The sequence below is a fragment of the Doryrhamphus excisus genome, chromosome 19, assembly GCF_030265055.1.
Source record: "Doryrhamphus excisus isolate RoL2022-K1 chromosome 19, RoL_Dexc_1.0, whole genome shotgun sequence".
Taxonomy (NCBI): Eukaryota; Metazoa; Chordata; class Actinopteri; order Syngnathiformes; family Syngnathidae; genus Doryrhamphus; species Doryrhamphus excisus.
The window spans coordinates 11,395,021-11,417,319 of record NC_080484.1 but is presented as its reverse complement, the minus strand read 5'-3'; the positions used below and the strand labels follow the sequence as shown (position 1 = coordinate 11,417,319).

The window sequence follows — 22,299 nt, the reverse complement described above, 5'->3', positions numbered from 1 at the left end:
ACTACGGCCCGGGGGCCACATGCGGCCCACCAAGCGTTTGAATCCGGCCCGCCAGTTGCTTTCTAAGTAACTTCAACTTTTAACATACAAACTGGCAACATGACTTGCAAGTCGGATGTCTGATTTAGTAAAAAATAAACAACAAAACTGTAAAATTAAATGACATAGTTTGATGTGGTGTGATGTTTAAAGTGCTCCTAAAAAAGGGACATGAGAACATACAACTGATATAGGATAACACTTTTACAGATAAAATTAGACAAATAATTCAAGGAAAATGATAAGCATAAAATAGTGTGTGTGTGTTAAATATATGTTCTGGCCCCCCAGACAATTTTGTTAACTCAATGCGGCCCTCGAGTCCAAATATTTGCCCACCCCTGCTCTAACGGAATATATTTTTACTAAAACAAATCATGTAAATTCAATATTCATCTGTTCCAGAAAGCCAAAAATGTTAGCACTAAAGGAGGGATGCTCCAATCGATCAAAATGCCGATTAATGCCTTCCTACACCGATCACCTGTAGCCAGCGTCTCCCGCCCATTTTCCTTTGCTTCACACCCAAAACAGTCATGTCCGCCATGTTTGATTTAACCTGTCATTTGTGTGAGAGAAAAATACCTTGTCAGTGTAGCATGTTTTTAGCCGTTAGCTGCTCCTATTTCCAATTGTTTGAAGAAAAAAAAAACATCCCCTTAGCCACACTTTGGACACCCTGCATGAATTGTTCCAGCTTGTTTACGTAGCCGCTTTATCAGAGACCATTTGGATTTGAAGCTGAATAAGTAGTTCACAAAGTATCCACAAGATGGCGCCGTTTGCCAAGTTTGTCTTGGCTCGCTCGGGGAAGTCCAAATGTTTTCCACTGAGGGCCACAAATAGCGAGGATACAACTCCGATATTTTATGGAGATATGCCAAGAAGTTATTTTTTAAAAATTACGACAAAATATTTTTCCCACATAAAATGACTTAAATAAATGTATACAAAATGTCTTTAATCTCTGTTGCCGATTAATAATCTAAATCTAAAATAACATTATTTAACTGAAAGATTATGAGAATTTTGCTCACATTGTAATACCTCATTAGAATATAACTTTTTTCTCTGAATATTTTGACTTTATTCTCTGAAAATTGGAGCAGTTTTTTTCAATTTTTGCTACTTTTTTTTTTTCAACTATTTCAATTTTGGGGGGAATTTTTCAAATGTATTTCCATAATATTTCTTGTGATCTTTACAGCGTTATAAAAGTGAGCCACATCCACGAGTTATATTTGTCTTCACACCTTGTAAAAGAATATAAACCTTGGCTGGAGTCGTTAGAAAATAGACTTTAATCTACATGGGGGCGGGGTGTAACAGAATCATACATGGCAGATACATGTCCAGACATTGAAATACTGCTCAGCTGAAAATAGAAAAAGAAATGTTTTCACAGCTGTTTGACAGGAGACACATTGTAGTTTGAATAAAAATCACATCAAGTGATTGACATTTCATTTAGACATGTTTATGTGTACAAAGGCGTATAAAACAAGTACAATAATGGACAAACAATGGGTGTAAACACTTTTTTTTTTTTTGCGTATATGTGCTATTTCATGACGCCAGCGTCCCACAAGTCGGATCAACCGCAAACTGCCTTCGTTCCATCACAGGCAGCCTACACAAAGTCTCAAAAGTATTCTAAAACTACACCTGTAGATTCAACTAGCATACAAAGGAAAACGGGCGATGGCGTACAGTCTGCTCAAGCCTTTACGAGGAGAGCACCGTGGTGTCATTTGCAGTGTGTCCATTGGTCCCTTTTGGTAGCTGGTTTGAAGTTGTGATGAGGCACAGCAGGTGTCAACAACACAACAAGGCGTACGAACTGGAGATGAAAACGGGCGTATTTCCAGTATTGCATCGGACAGAGCCAGCTCGTGTAGCAGTAGGTCTTTGGGCAGAGTCTCCAAAAGTGTCCAGCATGGAGCTCAAGTGCTTGCTTTGAAATGTGAAATGGCACTCGGGGATAACTCGGTGCGCTTTTCACCCTCCTGTCCCTGGTTGCTTTTCATTTGGCGTCGGTGGACAGCTGCTCCAGCAGAGGGTTGGCCTCGCTCTCGGGGGTTTTGACGCTGTCGGTCCTCACGATGCAGGTGGGCCGGTGGAGGTTGAGCATCACCATGAGCTGCTGCCTCTCCAGGCGCAGCTCCTCGATCTGGGCTTTCAGCTCAGAGTTCACCATCTCCAGGCGTTCTGATTCCTGGAAGGACAAGATGAAACTTGACTGTGTGCACGTTGCTCATTCTGGGCTGTGCTGACGAAATGTTTTAGGTCAGCCGCTGGGGTGGAGTCTCATCAGTATGCAGCGCTTGTGTGAGGAACTCACCCTTTGGAGGAAGTCCGTTCGCTCCTTCTTCTTGTTTCGGCATCGCGCTGCCGCTACTTTGTTTTTTTCTCGCCTTCGTTTCCTCCTCTCTTCATCTTCGTCCATCTGCAAAGCAATAAACCATTAGTGTGAAACCAGAACTTACAAGTAATTCTTGTCCTAACCACTCAAGGGGGGCAAAAATTGAAACTTAGAATTACATGAAAAATGTATGAATATATGCTAGTAAAACATCCACACGTTGGCTTGGATTTGAAACAGCTATGCACCAAAAATGGCCCACGGACCACATTTGGGACACCTCTGTATGAACTTTTTGTTTTCGTTTTCTCTGTGCTTATTAGGCAAACATCTCTGGAGCCGCTTCCTCTTTCTCTCCTCCCCGCTCACCTCTGTTTTGATGGCGAGCGGCCTCTTCCCTAGCCGCCCCAGGAAGTGCAGCGGCGAGAACATGGCGCCCAGCTGGTGGAAGTCGGCCAGTTTCAGCTGGTCGGTGAGCGTGGTGGCCGAGATGCCCGCCAGTGGGCCCAGGCTGGGCAGAGAGCCCGCCGCCAGCGAAGGGTCCGGTATCTGTCCCGGCATCATGTCCAACCCCGGCCACCCCCGCCGCTACGAGAGACACAGGAAAGAGAAGGCGTGTTTAGACATTTAGCAGGTATCTCATCTTGCAGCCCCCTCATAGCAACATCATCTTTTTGGCCGCTGACCTCACCATCGTGTGTCTTCTTGTCATCTACCATCGCCATAACAACAACTTGTTTCTGCATGACATCATTCAACGGCCACGAAAGCTAGGTTTTATCAGGTACACGTGCCTCTTGCGGTATGCCGAGTAGCTCTTTGAATCACTTTAGCAGCATTAAAAATACTAACCCTGCCACTGCCATCCTCTTTTTAACTTATTTCATGTGCAGGGTGGAGAATGAAGACATCTTAAAGTCGCGGCGGAGATGGGAAACACATGTTGCAGATGCATGACGACACGCTGTCCTTCCGTTCAACCTCGTGTGAGCACAGAAGACACATGCGTTTCTGGACTATTGAATTCCTCCAGTAGTCAAGGAACATCTAAGGTAGGGTAATGGAGGATAAACCGATGTGACCGGATATCTGGTTTGACAAAGAGATGCAGCTGCATCGGTAGCAGCCTCCTGGATGGATCATAAAGAATCTAAAAGTCATAAATCCTTACATCAGGGGTCTCGCAGGACACTAGTTTGAGGCCCCCGCCTTGATATGAAAGTTTAATGTTAGTGCGGCCCGCGCAAGTTTGATATGGATGCTGTATGGTATCATGTACCCAGAAAAAATTATTACGTTTGATTCATGTTCATGTTAAAGGTTAAATAACTGTAAATAGTTATCCTCCCTATCCGTGTGGAAGTGGTAAGTTTTTGGCTATTTAAGTTTAAAGGAAATAACTTGAAGGCTACCGTTTAGGTCGCTAGCTCTCTAGTTTGCGAGTTAGCATGTGTCTCAAGACCCTGCAGTTGCGCAATATGCCATTTTATTATTATTATTATTATTATTATATTTATTTATTACTGATTGATTGATTTTCTTTTCTTGATTTGTTTATTTATTTTCATCTTATTTTGTGCAGAAAAATAAAAAGTAAGATATTTGAGAACAGTGGAACGTTTTATCAGAGCTTTTATTGTAGAAAATCGGAACCAAAGCACTGAAAAAGTTTATTTTTCTGTTTTTACTAAATGCGTTTTTTTTTTTTTTTTTTTTTGGAAAACATGATGCGGCCCAGCCTTGCCCAGACCCTAGCTCCAGTGGCCCCCAGGTAAATTGAGTTTGAGACCCCTGCCTTAGATGAATGGATGGTAGAGACATGCACCAGGTATCATATGACATCTTTTAAACATTCTCGGCTTGTGACGCTGTGCCTTTAAACACTGAATGTACAGTTAATCATGGATTTAGGACGGCCATTATTTCTATTATTTTGTCGACTGCAAGTCACACCCGTGAGGACGTTACTAGTGTTAAATTCCCCCCTATGCTACTTCCCAGCTTTGGGACAGAGCTGAGCCAGGACAGGTTGCATAGGAGGCAAACAAAGCCCCCCCTCAGATGGACGCAACAAAGACGTGCATTGTGCTCAGACAGCTGACCGTGCTGCCGGGTGACGAGCCGACAGACGAGGATGGATTGGAAGTTATACTGATTATTTATTTTTCTATTACAAAAGCCATAGAGGAAGGGTTATGTAACTCTATTCTAATGTACTCCACCCAGCTTATGGGCTGGTCTCAAAAGTGTTTTTACAGTTGGGGCTGGAATTAACTGCCAAGCGGAGAGGAGACTGGCTGTGACGTGCATGCGGCCTGAAAGGTGGCTGCCTGAAATGCATTTGTGCAGTAGTATTTTCTCCATGGAGCTTCCTGCGTTACTAATCCAGACACGTGACAGACAGTACACCTGAGCCAGTAGTTCATCTCCATACTGTTCTTATGACCTCTTAGTTTGGCCTGCGTGATTTATTCGCTCCAAGGACAAGTTAGAACGCCGAGCCAGAGTCCAATGATGCATTTTATTATTTCATTCCTCCCTTCGCTTCCCCTCTTGAGGGACTTCTCCCTCTCGTCCACTTTTTCGTGTGTGCTCCCATTTACACTGCGCTTGGCAGCCGCCTGTTGTTTTTTCTGGAGAGGGGGAAAAGAACAAGACAAGCTCTGGTAAAAATCTTTCTTAGACAAAATTGCCTCTCAGTGAAAACTCCCGGGAGGGGCGCAGGAATGGCGGGCGCCAAGGACTTTTCGTTTTTGCAAAGAGGCAGACTGGAAGGCAAGGAATAGCACCATATGGTAGCAAGAGCAGCACCTATGAATAATATGCTCTTGAAGTGTTTCCCTGCAGGAATGCAATCTATCGGTGGTGGTTCCCGACAATATGTAACCTTTTGCACTAAGGGTGTGGAAAATAATCGATATTAATCGATACATCGATATACATGTGCGCTATGCAAGTGCATTAACGCATTCGCTGGGTTATGGATGCATGAATCTAGATTCATCGCGATGCGTTTGTGAGTATCAGTAAAATCCGATGCAAGCACCGTTTCATTAATGTTCCACTTCACCCCATATGCTGTTCCCCAGGAGTAATGAATGCACCATCATTATTTCGCGTTTTGTATTGAATACGGACTGAAGCCATGAGGCACATATACAACTCATAGTAAAACAGTATGGACGTCCGCACGCAAGCAGCAGCGAGGAAGTTTCTATATTTATTTCCCCCGCCCCCGCTATTTGCAAAGAATGCCACGTTAAGAAGCCGTACAACGGCAGCACGACAAACACGCAGACCCCCTTAGACACGGACAAGTCTACCACCGCCTCCCCGTCTGGTTCCTCGTCGGACACCGGGGAAAAACCAAGCAAATCAGGTCAGAACAAGTGGATCTTCCGCTGCTTTCCAAATTGCCCAGGAGCTATTTGTACGTCCCTGCAACAAGTGCCCCCCCCCCTCCGAATGAGTGTTCAGCACAGCAGGTGACATTAGAACAGCAGAGCAGTTGGCTTCTTCTTTTTAAAAAGGGTACAAGTTGTTTTCCACTTTCTGCTCCTCACTACTGTATTAGCCTACCTTCTAGTGCATTCATATTAGCAGTATGTTTTACAGACAGGAATATAAACAAACATTGAGTCCACTGTTGAAAGTGTCATTTTAACTGTGTTGTTGCTACGTACTGTATTTTTTACAGCAGTAATTATTAATTGTTTTACTCCATCACTGAACCACTGCAATTTTAATTGCATAGCCGATGTGAAAGTGTGAGGAAAGTTGTTGTTGCTGTTTTAAGATGGTAAAAAGAATAATCAAGATGTGGTGCATAGTAAAAAAAGACAAACAGCACTTTAGTTGTTTGTTTAGTGCCTATAAGGAATAAAGCCAAATCCTTTTTGTAGGACCATACTGAATTCCGATTTTACCCTTTGCTTATTTGCGTCATGTTGAATGACATCATACCGCAAGAAATTGCACCATATCATACCTGATTGCCTTGATTTGAACTAAATGATTATCACATCGTGAAAAGGGTGAATCGTATCGTATTGTATCACCAGAAAATTCCATGTATCGTTATAGTATCGTATCGCTAGCAGTGCATCGAGATGTGTATTGAATTGTCGTCAGTGCTGAGATTCACACCTCTATTTTGCATGCGACACTTCCTCCTTACTTTTACGTGCAAAAGATCCGTGCCGAGCTCTTCTGCCACTATGTGGCCATCTTAAAACTGCTGGAAAAATTACTTCCTTTTATTCTGCAGTTAACGTCATCACCTCTTTTTGCCTCCCCCACAAAACAAACTCCCCTGTATATCATATCAATAATGTTTATTTGACTTAATATTGTTGCTGTACAGTTAGTAATGGATACATGACTGGCGGTGGAACAGATTATGAGGAGAATAGTTTCAGAATCTGAACAAATCATGCGTGTACCCCGTTCCGGAAGAGATTGTGTCAGGTTCCACTGTATGATAGAGAGTGACACACTAGCCAACATCATATTTTATCTCTGTGTTTGCATATGGAAATTAGACTCCCATGCATGTCTTATTACTTAGTGTCATGTGGAAACATTGACGTGGTTTCCATTCTACCCAAAAAGATTAGATTCCGACTGCAGGGATGGCCCAAATTGAGGCCAAATGCATGAAAATACATGAGGTGTACGCAAACATTGCATCAGATCATGTGTTCAGATAGCTGCCAATTACGAGAAGTGAGTTATGCGCCATCCCGCAAGAGTTATTGTAATGTTGTAAAATGCAGTACATAACAACTCCAGCTGTATGTAACTCCCGGCTTTTCACTTTAACGCCTTTCATATTTCTTCTGTTCTGCTTTTCAAACTGCCACGTGAATCTTAGAATTCCCCTTTCGTCTCTTAAGACACAAAGCGCTCCGTGGTTTGCCAATCTACCCCAAAACGCGTGTCAAATGATTGAACCTGTTTTCATAAAGATGGGTATTTTCTTTTTCCTGCCAGCAGGCGAGGTTTTAGCGGTCAGCGTTTGATGATGCAACGGCGTTACTGTGCTTTTGCAGCCGAGCAGAAAAGCCCGTGCCGTGCCTTTTTGGGCGCACGCTAACCTCAAACAAAGACACCTACACAGGCCCAGTGGCGGTGTGGGCGGCTGCAGCCTCTCTTGGGTCGAACGGGGAGGACGCCAGCCAAAGGGGTGTAGCAGAAATGTCATGTATTAGCTGTGAAATAGAGGACCGTGCTCAATGCCATTGCTGGCTGCAGCCCAAAACCAATCTAGCTTAACGTGTGTATATACATGTGTGTGTGTGAGCAGACAGTGTGTCCTGTATGTATCTTTCAAGGCACAAGTCGCTTTGCTAGCCAGCCCTCAGCTCACTTTCAGCTCCGTCCATTTCCTGAGTCATTCCTGAGAACAATTAGCAGCGCTGTGGAATTCCTTCCCAATAGCCAACAGGACGACTGGCAGCCCCTATTATCCACATCCCCTATGGCCATGCTGAATGAGGAGGGGTACAGGGGCGCTTTCAAAGGCCTCTCATTACCTTTTATATACGCTTGCTTTAAAATAGGGGAGGGGGGGGCACTAAAGGCTTAACTCAACAAGTAACAGTTTGGTTTGGAATGAATAATAATAATACATATAAGTTTTAATCACACAATAAATTAAAATGACATGGAATTTTTGCTGGTTTCAGTACATTGCCAATCAGGAGGGTTCACTCTGTGCATTGGTTCCATTTATAAATAAAGGAAAATTTACTTACTACGGTCAGGCATGGAACCAATTTAGCATGCTAAACATGACATTACTGTACTCAGGTATGGCCACAGCTCTGTTCATCACGGTACGGTTGGGGTGATTAGGCGAGACAGCCATGTTTTGTGAGTTAATTAGCATGACGGCTGACTCTCTAAATCTGTTTTTTGACATGATTAAATCAGTGTACACATGAAATAACACCCCTATTGTCACCTTTATGGTCCTATTATCCATTGTTTACATCACATTGTGCAACTCTTATGCTGCAGGGACTTGAGACGGGCGGTAGCCAGCAAGCTAACCAGTTAGCTTCAAATAAGAAGAAGCCAAAAATGTACCACTTCTACACTGGATGAGAGGAGAACCTTTGGACATGCCATGGCTGACTTCATGCAGTGTTGAGGTAAGTCGTCTCAATGTCTTGTCATTACTGCTGCCTAGTGGCCAGAATACTACATAACATATTGTATTTCAATATGTTTTGACTAATAATAGACTATAGTCTACCACGAAACTGGGATCATTTGGTCATTAATTTTAGAAAAATGCAATATAGTGATGAAGCGGTAATCAAACCGCGATACTGCAAAGGACGACTTTACATTCTAGCAGCAAGACAATGTAATAATGGCAAAGAATCCAAAACACACACACACCCTTAGTCTTTAAAAAAAAACAACAAACTGTGTAATCGAGCATGCTATTTCAAGCAGTCCACCTTGGGACACTTGGCAATGGAAACGTTGAAAAATGTACACTCAATTGAAGCGTCCGGCGCCAACAGAGCTTTAGTGATAAAACTCAGCAGACCAGAGGTATTTTGTTGGCTAATTTACCTTTAAATGAGACAAAAGTTGCACTTTTATTGCTGCCAGACTCTGGTTGAACGGGAAAAGCCATATACACTTTCCAAAATGCAATCAGTCGCTTTACCAGCATTGTTCGATGGGTCTACTTGTGAACTAAAAAGGACCTTAGAGGCGCCACACGCCAGCATCTCTCGCCCCTATGAAATGTTCTCCTGATGGCCACCAGTGAGCAGCCAAGGCACGCTCGCTCCCAAATCTGCGGCCAAGCTCTCAGCCATCATCATCATGTTGACTTTTAGCCTTTCGCAATCCTCCGAGGAAAGCAGATAATTTGTCTTGAGGACAGGAAAAGTCCAAATATACATTATGGACATTCCTGCCAACCCTCATCCTATTTTCATTGGCTGCCATGACACCAGTCGTTCTGATGCTGCGCTGCGGTCATCTGTGGTCATTAGCCGAGGAGACGGCGATGGCGTGTGTGGGCGATGAAGTCATTAGCAGAAAATTGGACCTCTTTTAATTTCACCTTTTCGCCGTTGGCTCGGCTGTGAGCGGCTTGCCACTTTCAGAAGGCGCACGCATGACTGAACTTGGCAATAATGTTAGCGACAGCGGTGCGTTCGGTGCATGTGGAGGTTAGTGTCGTTGGGAGAACATATCGTCGGACAAATCCAAACACAAAGCACAAGTGCCGTGCGTTACTGTGTGATGGTTGGCTCGATTCCTGCCTCTTCTAAAAGTCTATTTCTACATCTTGGGTGGTCTCGCTTGAATTATAACCATTTGTCCCCCGCCGCATGTTGGGATTAGGCCTCGGGCTCAGACGTGGATTAAATAAGAAAGCCATTTTCAAACGTATGCCGTTGACACCCGCAACAAATCCAGTGCGCAGTCCCCGACAATAAGATATTGACCAAGACCAGAAAATGTGATTTAATGCTGCCTGTTGAAGCAATGGCCGGGATTACGTAACGTGTCATTTTAATGCCGCTTCATACTTTGGCCTCTGTTTCATCATATGTCAGGCAGACTCTGATGAAACAATGTACTGTGTGCCCTATTTGTCTTAGATGTTCAATAACGTTGACACGCAGACAAAAAAAAGCCCACTTCTGACAAAACATGTGGAAAGGTTTACGGGGCCAACAATGCCCTACTGATAATGTGATACCCCCTCCCTCCCTCTCAACACCACTGTTAGTATCAGCGAGCTTGCTGTTGCATAGTTGGCTGGCTCGCCTGCAATGCGTCTGCAGTCTGTGCACTGCGGTGCAGCGCCGGCATTTCCAGCTCCCCGCAGACGCACTGGAAGGCATTTCTACTTAAAATAAACCCCCCGCGCGCCCACGTCCAGCCTCTCAGCACCTTGCCTGTCAAAGCCATTCCTCCGTGAATCCGCCGCGGCATTCCGTTTACGACAAAACTATCCAATGGATGTGCCCGGGCAGGCGCTGTGGGGGCATTTTCTACCTTGTTCACCTAAGACACATGTAAATAAAGACACAAAGCAGAGTACGCGCGTCATTCAAACGCGGCACGCAGCAGCTGGAGTGCAACTGCGTCACAAATTTGGAAAACACTGAACCTATGAACTTGCAAGTCACACAGTCCCATCATTTTTCCCATTGCGTGTCCCGGCCATGACTATTTCGGCCTTAAATGAACCTCGGTAGAGTTGCCCTTGTTAGTGGACGTTTTACAGGATTTTTATGATAACAACACACCATTGTTGATGAGGAAGTGTAATAATTAAACAGCGCTATCAGATTTATTCATATTCCCATGCACTTCCTGCACGCAGTTCACTTAGTCAATGCAGCCTTTAAGTAACACAATATTTAATATTACAAATCCTTAGCTTTCATCACACACTGCCAGCTAAAGGTCACATTCATTGCTAAACTCTCCTTTATTGCTTAAAATAAAAAAAACTTTATGCTTACTCAGAGTGAAGTCCTTCTGTCAATGGTGCAACTGTGTCCGCACACTGTGGGGAGGGGGAGGGAAAATGGAAAAATAATTAGCATTAAGTCATTTTTGTAGTTTGTACAGGACGTTACCAATGGGGTTTTAAGACGGACTAACCCATTCAATTCATGTCAACATAGTCCGCATCCTTTGACACAATCATCACTAGAACCAAGTGTATTGCTATAAATAAGTAGACCATCCAGCCGAATCAGACATTATAACTCTGTCTACAGGACTGGTACTACGGTATGTAAAAACTTGGTGATTAAAGTCTGTTTGTATAGGTTTAGATCTAAAAACGAGTGAAAATTGAGTGCAGTTTGGCGCAGTAGCCATGTTACATAACTGTCTTCACACGCGGGGTTAAAAAATAAACCTAAATAAACATATACACATAAAATAATACATCTAAATGCAAACATTGTTCCTATACAAGTTGTCATTAAGCTAACAGTCCCGTTACAGAAGAAGCCTGTAAAAGTGACACTTGTAACGACTGTGTAGTTTACACAAACTTTATAAGTCATTAATATTCGTGTGTTCTTGCTGGGTCTAATGAGATATTGTTTAAAGACCGAGAGCACATATCGTGTGTGTGTGTATAGTACATGAATTAAAAGAATTAAAAGAAGAGTACGTGTAGAAATGTACAAGATGTGTGTACAAGAAGAACATTAGCCACGCAGCCAACCACACGCTAGCAACACAAGGCGGGCAGATCGCGCTGTGCTTACCTGTTGTGCGCCCTGAATAAACCAAACAAAATCCGCAGAAGACGGAGCCCAAAAAAAAACGTGGATTGTTGTGTGGGGGGGGGATTTTAGGACTCGGCAGCGGGTCCGGGGACTAGCTGGAGTCGTTGCATCAGCCCGTTTATGTAGTGGGCCAGGTCTGGGAGAGCGCAGGAATGCGGAAGTGTCGGAGCCAGACGTCAGCGTACATGCGGGCTGAGGTTGGTTTAGCCCCGCCCCCTAGCAACCAAAAACATAAACAGCACCAGAGGAACACTTTTCAACAATAGCTTGCACATGTAAACAAATACTTACTTACACACAACACACACACAACACTTTCATCCTGAATTCAACTCAAAGTCAGGAGAAGTTGAATGAAAGAAAATGGATGCCTGGGGGCCATATGTGGCGGCATCTTCTAAAACTAAACCGAATAGCTCACATCAGAATATTCCATAATTTGGTTATTATATGTGAAAAACAGGGCTATTTAGTTATTAGCTTATTAGCCAAATAAGCAATAATTATAAAATGACAAGTTGTTTTGTTTTAGCCTGTTTAGTGAACAAAAAGTCAAGATTATCAAAGTGGCATAAACTTCTGCGTGTAAAAAAAAAATACCACAGATGCTCATATATTGCAAGCATGAATCAAAAGCCCACTGATATGTAAATAAACTGACCTAGTAGCCTTTGCTTTAAAGTGCATGCCATTGTTAACATTTATCATTAATGCCTGATTTTACTTATTCATAAAACCATTATTACATTTTAATACGGGTGTCTCAAGATCTCGTGAGATTAAAACTTTCCTGTTCTGAGAAAAACACTCATCTCGTGGGCATTAGGACTGGAATGATAATAAATGAATGAATGCAACACACAATAAACGATAATGAGCTTGCTCATTTTGCCCGCCTTAATATATTGCCACGTGCCTCTGCATCCAAACAGTTCACTCTGTGCATTGCTTTCAGCACATTGGCACTTTTGTTCCATAGAACAACAGCATGAACGGAGTGAGCCCTATTATCAGCCATACAGTCTTTGTCTCGGTGGGTGGAGGCTGGGCCGCTAGCATTCACACGGAGAGTGCAGAAGAGTGTAGATTTTGTAATATTTTTTCACATCGTCTTGTGACACCCTTATATTTTAATATCCAATCATTTGTCTAATTGTTAATTTTTTGCTCTATAAGGTCACAGATGAGATGGAGCCTAACCCCGCCTACTTTGGACAAGAGATAAACTACACCCAAGACTGATTACTTGTCCATCAGAGGTAAAGTTATCATAATTATCATTATTGCAGGTGTGCATGTGATGGATAATAAATCCACAACACAGCCATAAGAACTACCGTGTATCAGAAATATACAGTGGAGTCTATTATTGCTGCTTTTTAGGGCCATCACTTCCTCTTTTATTCCTTGCTGTGTGGAGCATTTGCCAGGGTTAGGTTAAGTTATTTCAGTCACTTTGTTTAACCCTCATGGTTCACCGTTTATAGATGTTTGATTCCCCACGCTCATATTAGTCGCCCACCTTTGATTGGTCGCGACCTCCTGTGCAACTTAACATCATGTTATTGCAGCTGCCTGGGTAAGTCTGATGCCATAAATTTCACTCTGACCTTTTATACTTGAGGTGAAACCCACCATTTGAGGAGTATTTTTGAGGCATAACCCAGCGTTGTTTCAGAAAACGTCCCAGAACATTCAATTCATGACTTTCCCCTTCTGTCTCCCTCTAGTGTTGATATAGAGTAACTACACATCACTGCACTGTGAGTCCAGCAAACAGCACTCTTAACAATTACATGCATTTCTTACATTTGATGTCATTTTTCCAATCAACAATGTGACACTTTCCTTCCTGTATTTAGTTTCCATCTCAATTGTTCCACCCTGTACATGCTCCCGAGTTATTCCAGGCTCCCAAAAAAATACCCACTGTGTTCCCTTTTTTTAGATTCTAATTTGGTTCCGCCGTGATTTATGTCTCGCATCTGAGGGGAGATCATCATCGCGTGCGTGCGTCACAGTCACTCCGAACATAGACGTGGAACACATCTCAGAGGTGGCCAGCGGGGTTAATAAAGCAGAACAGATCGTGAAACAGGAGACGTCTGGCCGTGCATGAATAGTCAGGGTAAGAGAGAGTTTTTGTTTTTTTGGTCCCTGTTACTCTCTGGGTGCAGGAAAACCACCCGAGACGTCACTCGGTGCATGTTCTTTTTGCGTTTTAAACCATTAAACGGGAACTGACCCCTGCCAAAAGCAATATGAAAGCTAACCAAATGTGCACTCTGGACCTGCATGCAGAAAATTAAATTAAATACATTAAATGGACAAAAGTTAGGGGTTGAAGCTTCATATTTGGACAAGTTTGCTGTGGAAGAATGGAGATGCCATTATAAAAGTCCAACATCAGTGACCTTCGGCCTAACAGTTCTTCTGGGGTGAATTTTGGGGGGTTGTCTTTAGTAATGCTGAACTTCCTGTCAGGGTAAATGGCCTGGTGTCACAATATTGTGATGTTTAGCTGTGTGGTCACGGAGCCACTGTACACTGAGCTAGCTAGCTCCTTGTGACAGCAAGGGTGCCTCATGCACCTTCTGCATCCATCCATCCATTTATCCTTATCTTATCCTCACGAGGGTCGCGGGTTTGTTGGAGCCTATCCCAGCTGTCTTTGGGCGAGAGGCGGGGTACACCCTGGAATGGTCACCAGTCAATCACAGGGCACATATAGACAAACAACCATTCACACTTGCATTCATACCTATGGACATTTTTTTTCCATTTTTTTAGACAAGCTTAAGGATGTATTGAATTCATCATTTATTTTTTTCATGAGAAGTTGAGTTTTAAAAAGAAATTTATTGGTTTTTGTAGGGGGGGTTTTTGAACTTTTTTTTAGATTGTATTAATTTTTTTCTTTTTCACAGATGTCTTGCTGTGTTGTCATATGTTCTGCTAAAAAATGAGGACTTTAAATATATATTTTTTCCTAATATTTATTTATAAAAAAATATATTAAAATGTTATTTTTAATTATGTATTTTAGAAAGAATATTTTAATTTTACTTAATGTTTATTTTAACATTTTAGTTTTTTTTTGTCCATGTACTTTTGCACCGTTGACTTTACATCCTTGTGTCTGTTGACTCACTGGTGTGTACACAGACTTTAACACTTGTGCTTTTGCGGTTTAATTCCCAGAAAGACGCCTTCTCACCTTGATGAGCGTTACAACTGTTGGCTGCAAACAGGTCGGTCGCTTATTTTTTTTTTTTAAACATCAACATCGTAGTCCACTGTCACATCTTTGGGAAATACCCAGAGAGCCAGACACTTGTCCTGACTCATTCCTCATTCCTCACCGCACTGCATATTTTGTAGACACAATAAGGCAAACAGCCCCTTTTTTTAATTTCCTTCCTTACTTTTTGTTCTTCTTCTTTCAAAATAATCCCCAGACGTTTATGGAGTGAACACACACACACACAGACAGACAGACGCATGCCCTGATGTTTGCACATTTTCAAATGTTTTTTTATGTCATAACAGGCCAGGATGGAGGGAAGAATAGGAAGTTGGCAGCCAAAATGTAAGAGTAACTGCGGTGTTTGCCATTATTTCAGTATTTACATTATTTCATAGAATACATGCCAACATGTCAGGTTAGCTTGGTCTTCAAATTAACACTTTGTCTTAACAATTTGTACTGCACAAGTTAACAGACCGGGTACAATAGTTATATTGAAAAAAGCTGACTTTTGATTGATACTGTCAGTGAGGTAATATGGTTGCATTTTGCAATCACGTTGAATGGCACTGCATCATCTGTAGAGCAGTTTCTAACATTCTGGTGACCCCATTTAGCTACATGAGTCAAAATATTGGCTCATTATGTACATTCATGTATCAGTATGTAAGGCCTTAATGATAACATCTGGCTAATACTTACACACAGTATATCTACGCCAACCGTGTCACATCAGGTAACGCGCGAATGCCCCGTGACATTGATTAATCCATGTAAATATAGCACTTCCTTGGGAATATAACAGCAAAGCAGGAAGCATAGCGGTCTGGGCGGCACATCAGGATGAGATAATGAGACCTGGAAAGAGTGAGTGCATGAGAAATAATAGCAAATGTGAGACATGCAGCACAGGGATGGAGATGCCTTCTTTTTTCATTCATAGGCTCACAATAATGATGGTAATGATAAGAAAACAGTAAATAGCAACAATCTCATTAAGAACAAGAAATGAATGTGACAACCCCTTCAGTAATGGACATTTTTGGGGAGTTTGACTGATTTTTCAAGGCACACAGAATATTATAATAATTAATAATATAAACATGGAAACTACCAAAAGAAAGACTGGATTCTGGTCTTTTAGCAGAGGAAAAAAGTTTGTTTCTACCTGTTTCTGTTCTTGAGTAATCAGCAGTTTAATGTAGGTAAGTTTCAGCAAAATATCAGTTCCAAAATTTCACTTTGACACAAATATTTTAGCTTTTGTGACCTCTCAAATATCAAAACAACTGTAGCACAACATAAACAATACAAAGAAGGGTTGTTTTACATGAAACTAATTTATTTACAACTATAAAACCAACTATTCACAGTTTTCACATTTGGAACCAGACTGTGAGCACACAAAACACAGTAGACAATTTTGGGGGATTTTTCTCAGATTACAGTATCATAGAGGTGGGATACATTGTGGTTGTTTACACCCATTATTGTGCATTGTGCAGTCTTCTTCTCTTTACGAGGTCGTACAATTTATTGCAGTGTTTGTTTGAAAGTTAGCAGGATTACGCTTGTGTGTACCTTTCATTAATACGGTACAACACGCCAACCATGCGTCCATATTCAAGAACCTACAGGTGATATTTGTATACACCTGTATGGAAGTAATTACACTCTAGCACTATATATTTCATTAAAAGGCTGTGGCTGCCAACAGCTGTGTGATATTTTTCAGCTCTGAGGTAGGCAAAGGTGAGAAGTGTTGGACTGAAACGTTTTTTTTTTAATAAATGCAGAGCAGAGCCGACAGCAAGTGAGTCAGAGGACATGAGCACTGACAAGCTATATCCATCATGGAGCTAAATATGGGAAATGGGGAAACAGTCGTAATAAAGGGGATGTACACTCCTAACCAGCCACAACATTAGGTACAGCTGCAAGCAGTGTGGTATTTTATTAACACCTGTCAGAGGGGGCGTTCATTTATCAATGGTGCTTTGTCATATTAAGCTTACCTTGTTTAGCATCGTGAGGGAATGGTATATTGGATATGTGGGCTCGCTCTTCCTAATGTTTTGGCCTCACAAGCAGCGCCCCCTTCTGTATATACAGTGTACTACCTCAGAGGTCAACCGCGCAGAAGCAGAACCAGTCACCTTGAATGCACCTACTAAGACTGCATCGTGTAGCGTCTCAGCTAGCTAGCTAGCTAGCTCTCAATCAAAACCCCGACATGCACCATAATACGCCGTTTCGAGTAATTATGATGGAAACTCTCGGTGCTTGTTTTACGTTCAACAACAACATAAAAAAAGCTCCCTTTGATTCCCGCTTCTCGGAGCCCGGCGGCGAAGACAGACGTCGCCATAGAAACAAAACAACCTCGCTATCGCCCCCAAATATGGTCAAAGGAAGTGACGCGGCACGTTGATTGCGTCATGACGTCCCTGCCCTGTCATGGGGCACAGAGACGCCAATGAATAAGTAATTAGGAGCGTTTTTTATTTAGATTTTACAGATTTTTTTTACAGTCCTCCTTCCAGAAATGAATATAAAATCAACAAGTGTTTTAATGCCACTTTTTTTATTTATTTTTCTTTGCGTCTGATATATTTGGTATAAAAATAAACAATATGATAAAATACGTCTCAAAATAGATGGAGCAACCTTTTCATGGAAATTGTTGGAACATCTAATTGCTACACATTAGGAACCCTGCTAAGATGTATTTATTATTCATTAAACCACACGTTTGTTTACAGCACATCTTCACATTACATTGAAGGGATAAAACACAAGGTGTCTTTGCATGCATGTTTTCTCACTCCAGACACTTGCACCATCAGAATGGAAGAAGTCAACCCTGCCATAAACGGTAAACATATACACAACAGCAACAACAAAATAAACAGATTCATCGTCTCATGTTTTGGATACAATGTGAGCATGATTGCATATAAACCATCTTTGCATTCACAATGCCAGCAATGTTGGAGAGTTGAGACCATCCATCATAAACTCTGACGCGGCGAGACCGCCTCTGAGAGCCTCATCGCCCTCCGCCAAGGCATCCATCTCTGAGAGGTTGAAGGAGAAGACGCTGCGGTAGTTGCAAGCGGGGCTGGAAGACGGCAGACATTCAAGGTCACCGGCCACAGACTTGTACAGGGTTTCCCAGTCGGGGAGGCAGAGGGGCCCGCTCAGGTCCATGATGTCGGGGACGAACTCCGCACCGGCTACCTCGGACGCCACCGCCTCCATCTCTAGGCTGGGCACCAGGTCATCCAAATCGTCCTTTAGGTCCTCCAGGGCTGCTGCTTCATCAGCGCTCGAGCACAGCAGGATGTTGGAGTTGCCCAATATGGCCGCAGCTGGGATGCAACGATCTGTTTCTTGAACTGTGGTGCTTTCAGGCAACATCTGTGGGGAAGCTGGCGCATCCTGCAGCATCGTTGCATCCTCCTCGCCCTGCTCTTCAGTTTGCTGGAGTTTGCAGGACGACTCATGCGAGGCCAAGACCTGCTCCAGTCTCTCCTTTTCCTTCAGGAGCTCCTCTATCTCTGACTGGAGGCTGGACTTCTCTTCCTCTAGCTGGTCAGTTTCCTGCATTGTAGAAAAGAGCTCTTTAATGATGAACAGTGTTGTTTATTTTGTAAGTGATGGCTATACTGACAGCTTGCAGGGTGTCTATCAGCTCCCTGCGCCTGTTCCGGCACTTTGCTGCAGCAATTTTGTTCCTCTCCCTCCTAATCCTCCTCCTCTCCTCCTCTTCTTTGGAAGGCTGCAGACAAAAAAGAGAAGTGGACCATTTAAAAAAAAAAAGGGGGGGGGTAGCTACATTGAATGCTGATGTGGGGGCGCTGCAGAGCCATTTTTTATTTAAATGATGCATGCATGCGCCACATGTCTGCGTGCGTGAAGGCTGTTGTTATGATCGGGCACACGGTGTCCCCTTTTCTGCACACTGCAACATGACAACATATCGTGCAATAATTCACATCCATACTTCCTTTCTGTGTGTGTACCTGCTCTTTCTGCCCTTTCCTGCCGCTGGGGGGCTTCGCCTTCTTGCTCCCACCTTTACGTTTTCCCCGAGAGACAAAGGAGACCGAGGCAGGCTGCAGCGTGCACTTCGCGTCCGCCGAGAGTGCACTTGCAGTGGGGACAAGACGGTCGGAATCACCGCTGTCGACATCCTGCACATACACATGCACACACACAAAAACATGCATCGACATATGTGAAGAATGCGTCATTAAAAGCATTTCTTTTACATGATTTTCTGTTTTGCTTTTTTTTTTTTTTTTTACCTCAGCTGCTGATGAAAGCGAGTCAGACGGATGCATGCTGCACCCTGGGGTGTCCCCGCCAGGCGATGCTGTGCTGCAGCTGGACGAGGAGTCGAACTCAGCGCTGGAATCCGGGTGCATTATTATTATTATTTTAGTATTTATATCTGAGGGGGAAATAAATACAATTCAGGGCATTTAAAAAACGGAGGCGCTAGATGTAAAAAAAACACACACAAAAAAAACAAAAATGGTTACTTATCTTCCATTAGCCAGCTTGATATTGAATGGTACAGAGTGCAGAGTGGAGAGGAGGACCCGCCTTTTATAGTGAGCTGGAATTTTATGAATGAAATGTGGGAGAGCGGACCATTCTACAGAGAAAAGGGGGGTGGGGAAATACGAAAACACGGGTGCCATTCTTTCTTTAAAGCATCGTATCATTACAACAAATCACCAACTAGGAACACATTGTATCATTTTTTAATGCATATGGCAAAATAATATTGTATGAGGCGATACCCCCCCTGCGCAGAAGAGGCGACCCTCTGCATGAATGAACGACGTCACGTAATGCATGCAGCATCTGCATCATATACATCATGCACCATTGTCTCGTAACGCTGCAGCATGTAAGCTAGCAATGCCTTCCGAAGCCCCGCCTCTGCTATCATTGTGTGATTTTTTTAATTGTTATATTATTTTATATGGCTACTAAATCAAGAGTAAAATCATCTCTCAGTGTCGTGTCCTGCCGCTGCGTGTCGAAGGAGACCTCCGGCAAAAGAAGCAACCAATAGCCAAACACATCGGACCATATATGGCACTTCCGGTGGGCAGGGGCGCAACACAGTTGAGAGTGCGCTCAGAGCCCCCCGCCCCCAACCGCGCGCGCACACAGCACGCCGAACAAGACAGCTAAGGTGTGCGCCTGATGACGTCAGTAATTGATCAGTGCTTTATTTAGCAGGAAGAAGAGAGGCAGTGATGAAAGCAACACAATGTTCCATGATGCATTCAGTGACAGTTGGGAGTTTTCACTTAACGATGTGACTATAAAAGGAGACTTCACTTAGCTTAGCATCATTTGAAGCAGGGATATCCCGGCCCTTGACAGGGACCAGTTCAAAACTGACAATACAGAGCGCACTTGTGATATAGAAGATCTTTGACGGCACAAAACGAGTGGTTTATAAGCAAAAACGACAAATGTGATAAAAAAAATTTGACAAATGTCAATAAAAATATTGAGGATTTTTGTGTAGCATTTGGCTCGATGGTCCTTAGAGCTTCTGCCACGTAGGACTGACATTTTTGAATAAGGTCCTTAAAAACAGAGGAGAACCCCTGCGCTATAGATGATCTTTGACCAGCATTTTTGAAGGAAGTCTTAAAAATCTGCAGAACACTTGTTTTCATATAGAAGATCTTTGACTCGAGTTTTTGTACGAGGTCCTTAAAAAACGGCTGAGCATCTGTCACAAGATTTCTGACTTTCCTTTTTTGAAGCAAGTTCTTAAAATCAGCTCAACATTCGTGTCATATAGAAGATCTTTGGCTGTCGTTTTTGAAGGAGGTCCCTAAAAACAGCAGTGCTCCTGGCAAATAGACGATCTGTAACTAGAGTTTTTGTTGTAGGTATTTAAAAACAGCAGCTTGTCATATAAAGGATCTTTGACTCTGAGGTCTGAGGTCCTTCAAAACAGCAGGGCTTCTCTCACAGAGGATCTTTGACTCGTGTTTTTTTCTAAGACCGTGAAATTAGCAGAACATTTGTGTCTTAAAGAGGATCGTTGTCAGGAGTCTGTAAAATCAGAAGCACACTCAGGTTATATGCATAGAGAATCTTTGACTCGTGTTTTTGTAGTTGGTTCTGACAAACAGTACTCCAAATCACATTTGGGATCTTTGAAGTGAGTCCTTAAAACAGCTGAGCTTCTGTCACAGAGGATCTTTGACTCAGGTTGTTGACATAAGTCCCTAAAATCAACTGTGTGCTCCTGTTGTACAGTATATACAGGAGGATCTTACTGTCGTTTTTGAAGGCGGTCCCTAAAAACAGCAGCATGTTCCTGTTGAATAAATTATCTTTGACATGGATTTCTGTAGTAGAGCCATAAAAACAGCAGAGCGTCACAGAGGAAACACGAGTCAAAGATCCTCTGTGAGAGAAGCCCTGCTGTTTTGAAGGACCTCAGACCTCAGAGTCAAAGATCCTTTTTATGACAAGCTGCTGTTTTTAAATACCTACAACAAAAACTCTAGTTACAGATCATCTATTTGCCAGGAGCACTGCTGTTTTTAGGGACCTCCTTCAAAAACGACAACCAAAGATCTTCTATATGACACGAATTTTGAGCTGATTTTAAGAACTTGCTTCAAAAAGACGAGTCAGAGATCTTGTGACAGATGCTCAGCCATTTTTAAGGACCTCGTACAAAAACTCTAGTCAAAGATCTTCTATATGACACAAGTGTTCTGCTGATTTTAAGGGCTTACTTCAAAAATGCTAGTCCAAGATTATCTGACAGGAGCGTTGTGCAGATTTTTAAGACTTACTTCAAAAATGCTAGTCCAAGATTATCTGACAGGAGCGTTGTGCAGATTTTTAAGACTTCCTTCAAAAATGCTGGTCAAAGATCATCTATAGCGCAGGGGCTCTCCTCTGTTTTTAAGGACCTTATTCAAAAATTCCAGTTCTACGTGGCAGAAGCTCTAAGGACCATTGAGCGAAATGCTATCTCAAAAATCCTCAACATTTTGATTGACATTCTTCAAAAACACTGGTGTTTTTGCTTATAAACCACTCGTTTTGTGCCGTCAAAGATCTTCTATATCACAAGTGTGCTCCGTATTGTCAGTTTTTAACTGGTTCCTCTCAAGGGCCGGGATATCCCTGCTTCAAATGATGCTAAGCTAAGTGAAATCTCCTTTTTATAGTCACATCGTTAAGTGAAAAGAGTCACAGAGGATCTTTGACTCGAGTCCTTAAAATCAGAACGTGTTATACGTATAGAGAATATTTGACGAGTGTTTTTCTAATAGGTTCCTCAAAACTAGATGAGTGCTCCT

General features: G+C 42.7%; 2 protein-coding genes and 1 long non-coding RNA gene across 4 annotated transcripts; 1 reads left to right on the top strand and 2 right to left on the bottom strand.

Moving 5' to 3' along the window:
• Window positions 1-1,195: 1,195 nt before the first annotated feature.
• Window positions 1,196-20,417, top strand: LOC131106781 (uncharacterized). The gene is made up of 10 exons (XR_009120140.1): window positions 1,196-3,185; window positions 3,295-3,453; window positions 8,423-8,556; window positions 12,868-12,950; window positions 13,422-13,454; window positions 13,640-13,819; window positions 14,893-14,942; window positions 17,769-17,813; window positions 17,924-18,532; window positions 19,254-20,417. It is a non-coding gene; the product is annotated as an uncharacterized LOC131106781 (long non-coding RNA).
• On the bottom strand, window positions 1,305-11,850 carry jdp2b (Jun dimerization protein 2b). 2 transcript variants are annotated; one of them, XM_058056186.1, is made up of 6 exons: window positions 11,671-11,850; window positions 10,909-10,952; window positions 10,331-10,444; window positions 2,771-5,034; window positions 2,381-2,485; window positions 1,305-2,254 (listed from the first exon to the last, which is right to left on the bottom strand). In XM_058056186.1, the coding sequence occupies exons 4-6, from the start codon at window positions 2,963-2,965 to the stop codon at window positions 2,063-2,065; spliced, it is 492 nt and encodes a 163-aa protein (XP_057912169.1). In that variant the 5' UTR covers window positions 2,966-5,034; window positions 10,331-10,444; window positions 10,909-10,952; window positions 11,671-11,850; the 3' UTR covers window positions 1,305-2,062. The 2 variants fall into 2 exon arrangements, with proteins under 2 accessions (XP_057912169.1, XP_057912168.1); XM_058056185.1 differs by lacking the exon at window positions 10,331-10,444.
• On the bottom strand, window positions 17,488-19,658 carry LOC131106779 (protein c-Fos-like). The gene is made up of 4 exons (XM_058056184.1): window positions 19,249-19,658; window positions 18,964-19,134; window positions 18,612-18,719; window positions 17,488-18,541 (listed from the first exon to the last, which is right to left on the bottom strand). The coding sequence occupies exons 1-4, from the start codon at window positions 19,366-19,368 to the stop codon at window positions 17,912-17,914; spliced, it is 1,029 nt and encodes a 342-aa protein (XP_057912167.1). The 5' UTR covers window positions 19,369-19,658; the 3' UTR covers window positions 17,488-17,911.
• Window positions 20,418-22,299: the final 1,882 nt, after the last annotated feature.

Excerpts from the sequence above, each read along its gene's own strand:
- jdp2b (XM_058056186.1), bottom strand. The coding sequence starts at position 2,965 with ATGATGCCGGGACAGATACCGGACCCTTCGCTGGCGGCGGGCTCTCTG. Across the intron at positions 2,486-2,770 it reads CGCTCGCCATCAAAACAGAG|ATGGACGAAGATGAAGAGAG; the intron begins GTGAGCGGGGAG and ends ATTGCTTTGCAG. Across the intron at positions 2,255-2,380 it reads GAACGGACTTCCTCCAAAGG|GAATCAGAACGCCTGGAGAT; the intron begins GTGAGTTCCTCA and ends TTGTCCTTCCAG.
- LOC131106779 (XM_058056184.1), bottom strand. The coding sequence starts at position 19,368 with ATGCACCCGGATTCCAGCGCTGAGTTCGACTCCTCGTCCAGCTGCAGC. Across the intron at positions 19,135-19,248 it reads CGCTTTCATCAGCAGCTGAG|GATGTCGACAGCGGTGATTC; the intron begins GTAAAAAAAAAA and ends GTGTATGTGCAG. Across the intron at positions 18,720-18,963 it reads GGAAAGGGCAGAAAGAGCAG|CCTTCCAAAGAAGAGGAGGA; the intron begins GTACACACACAG and ends TTTTGTCTGCAG.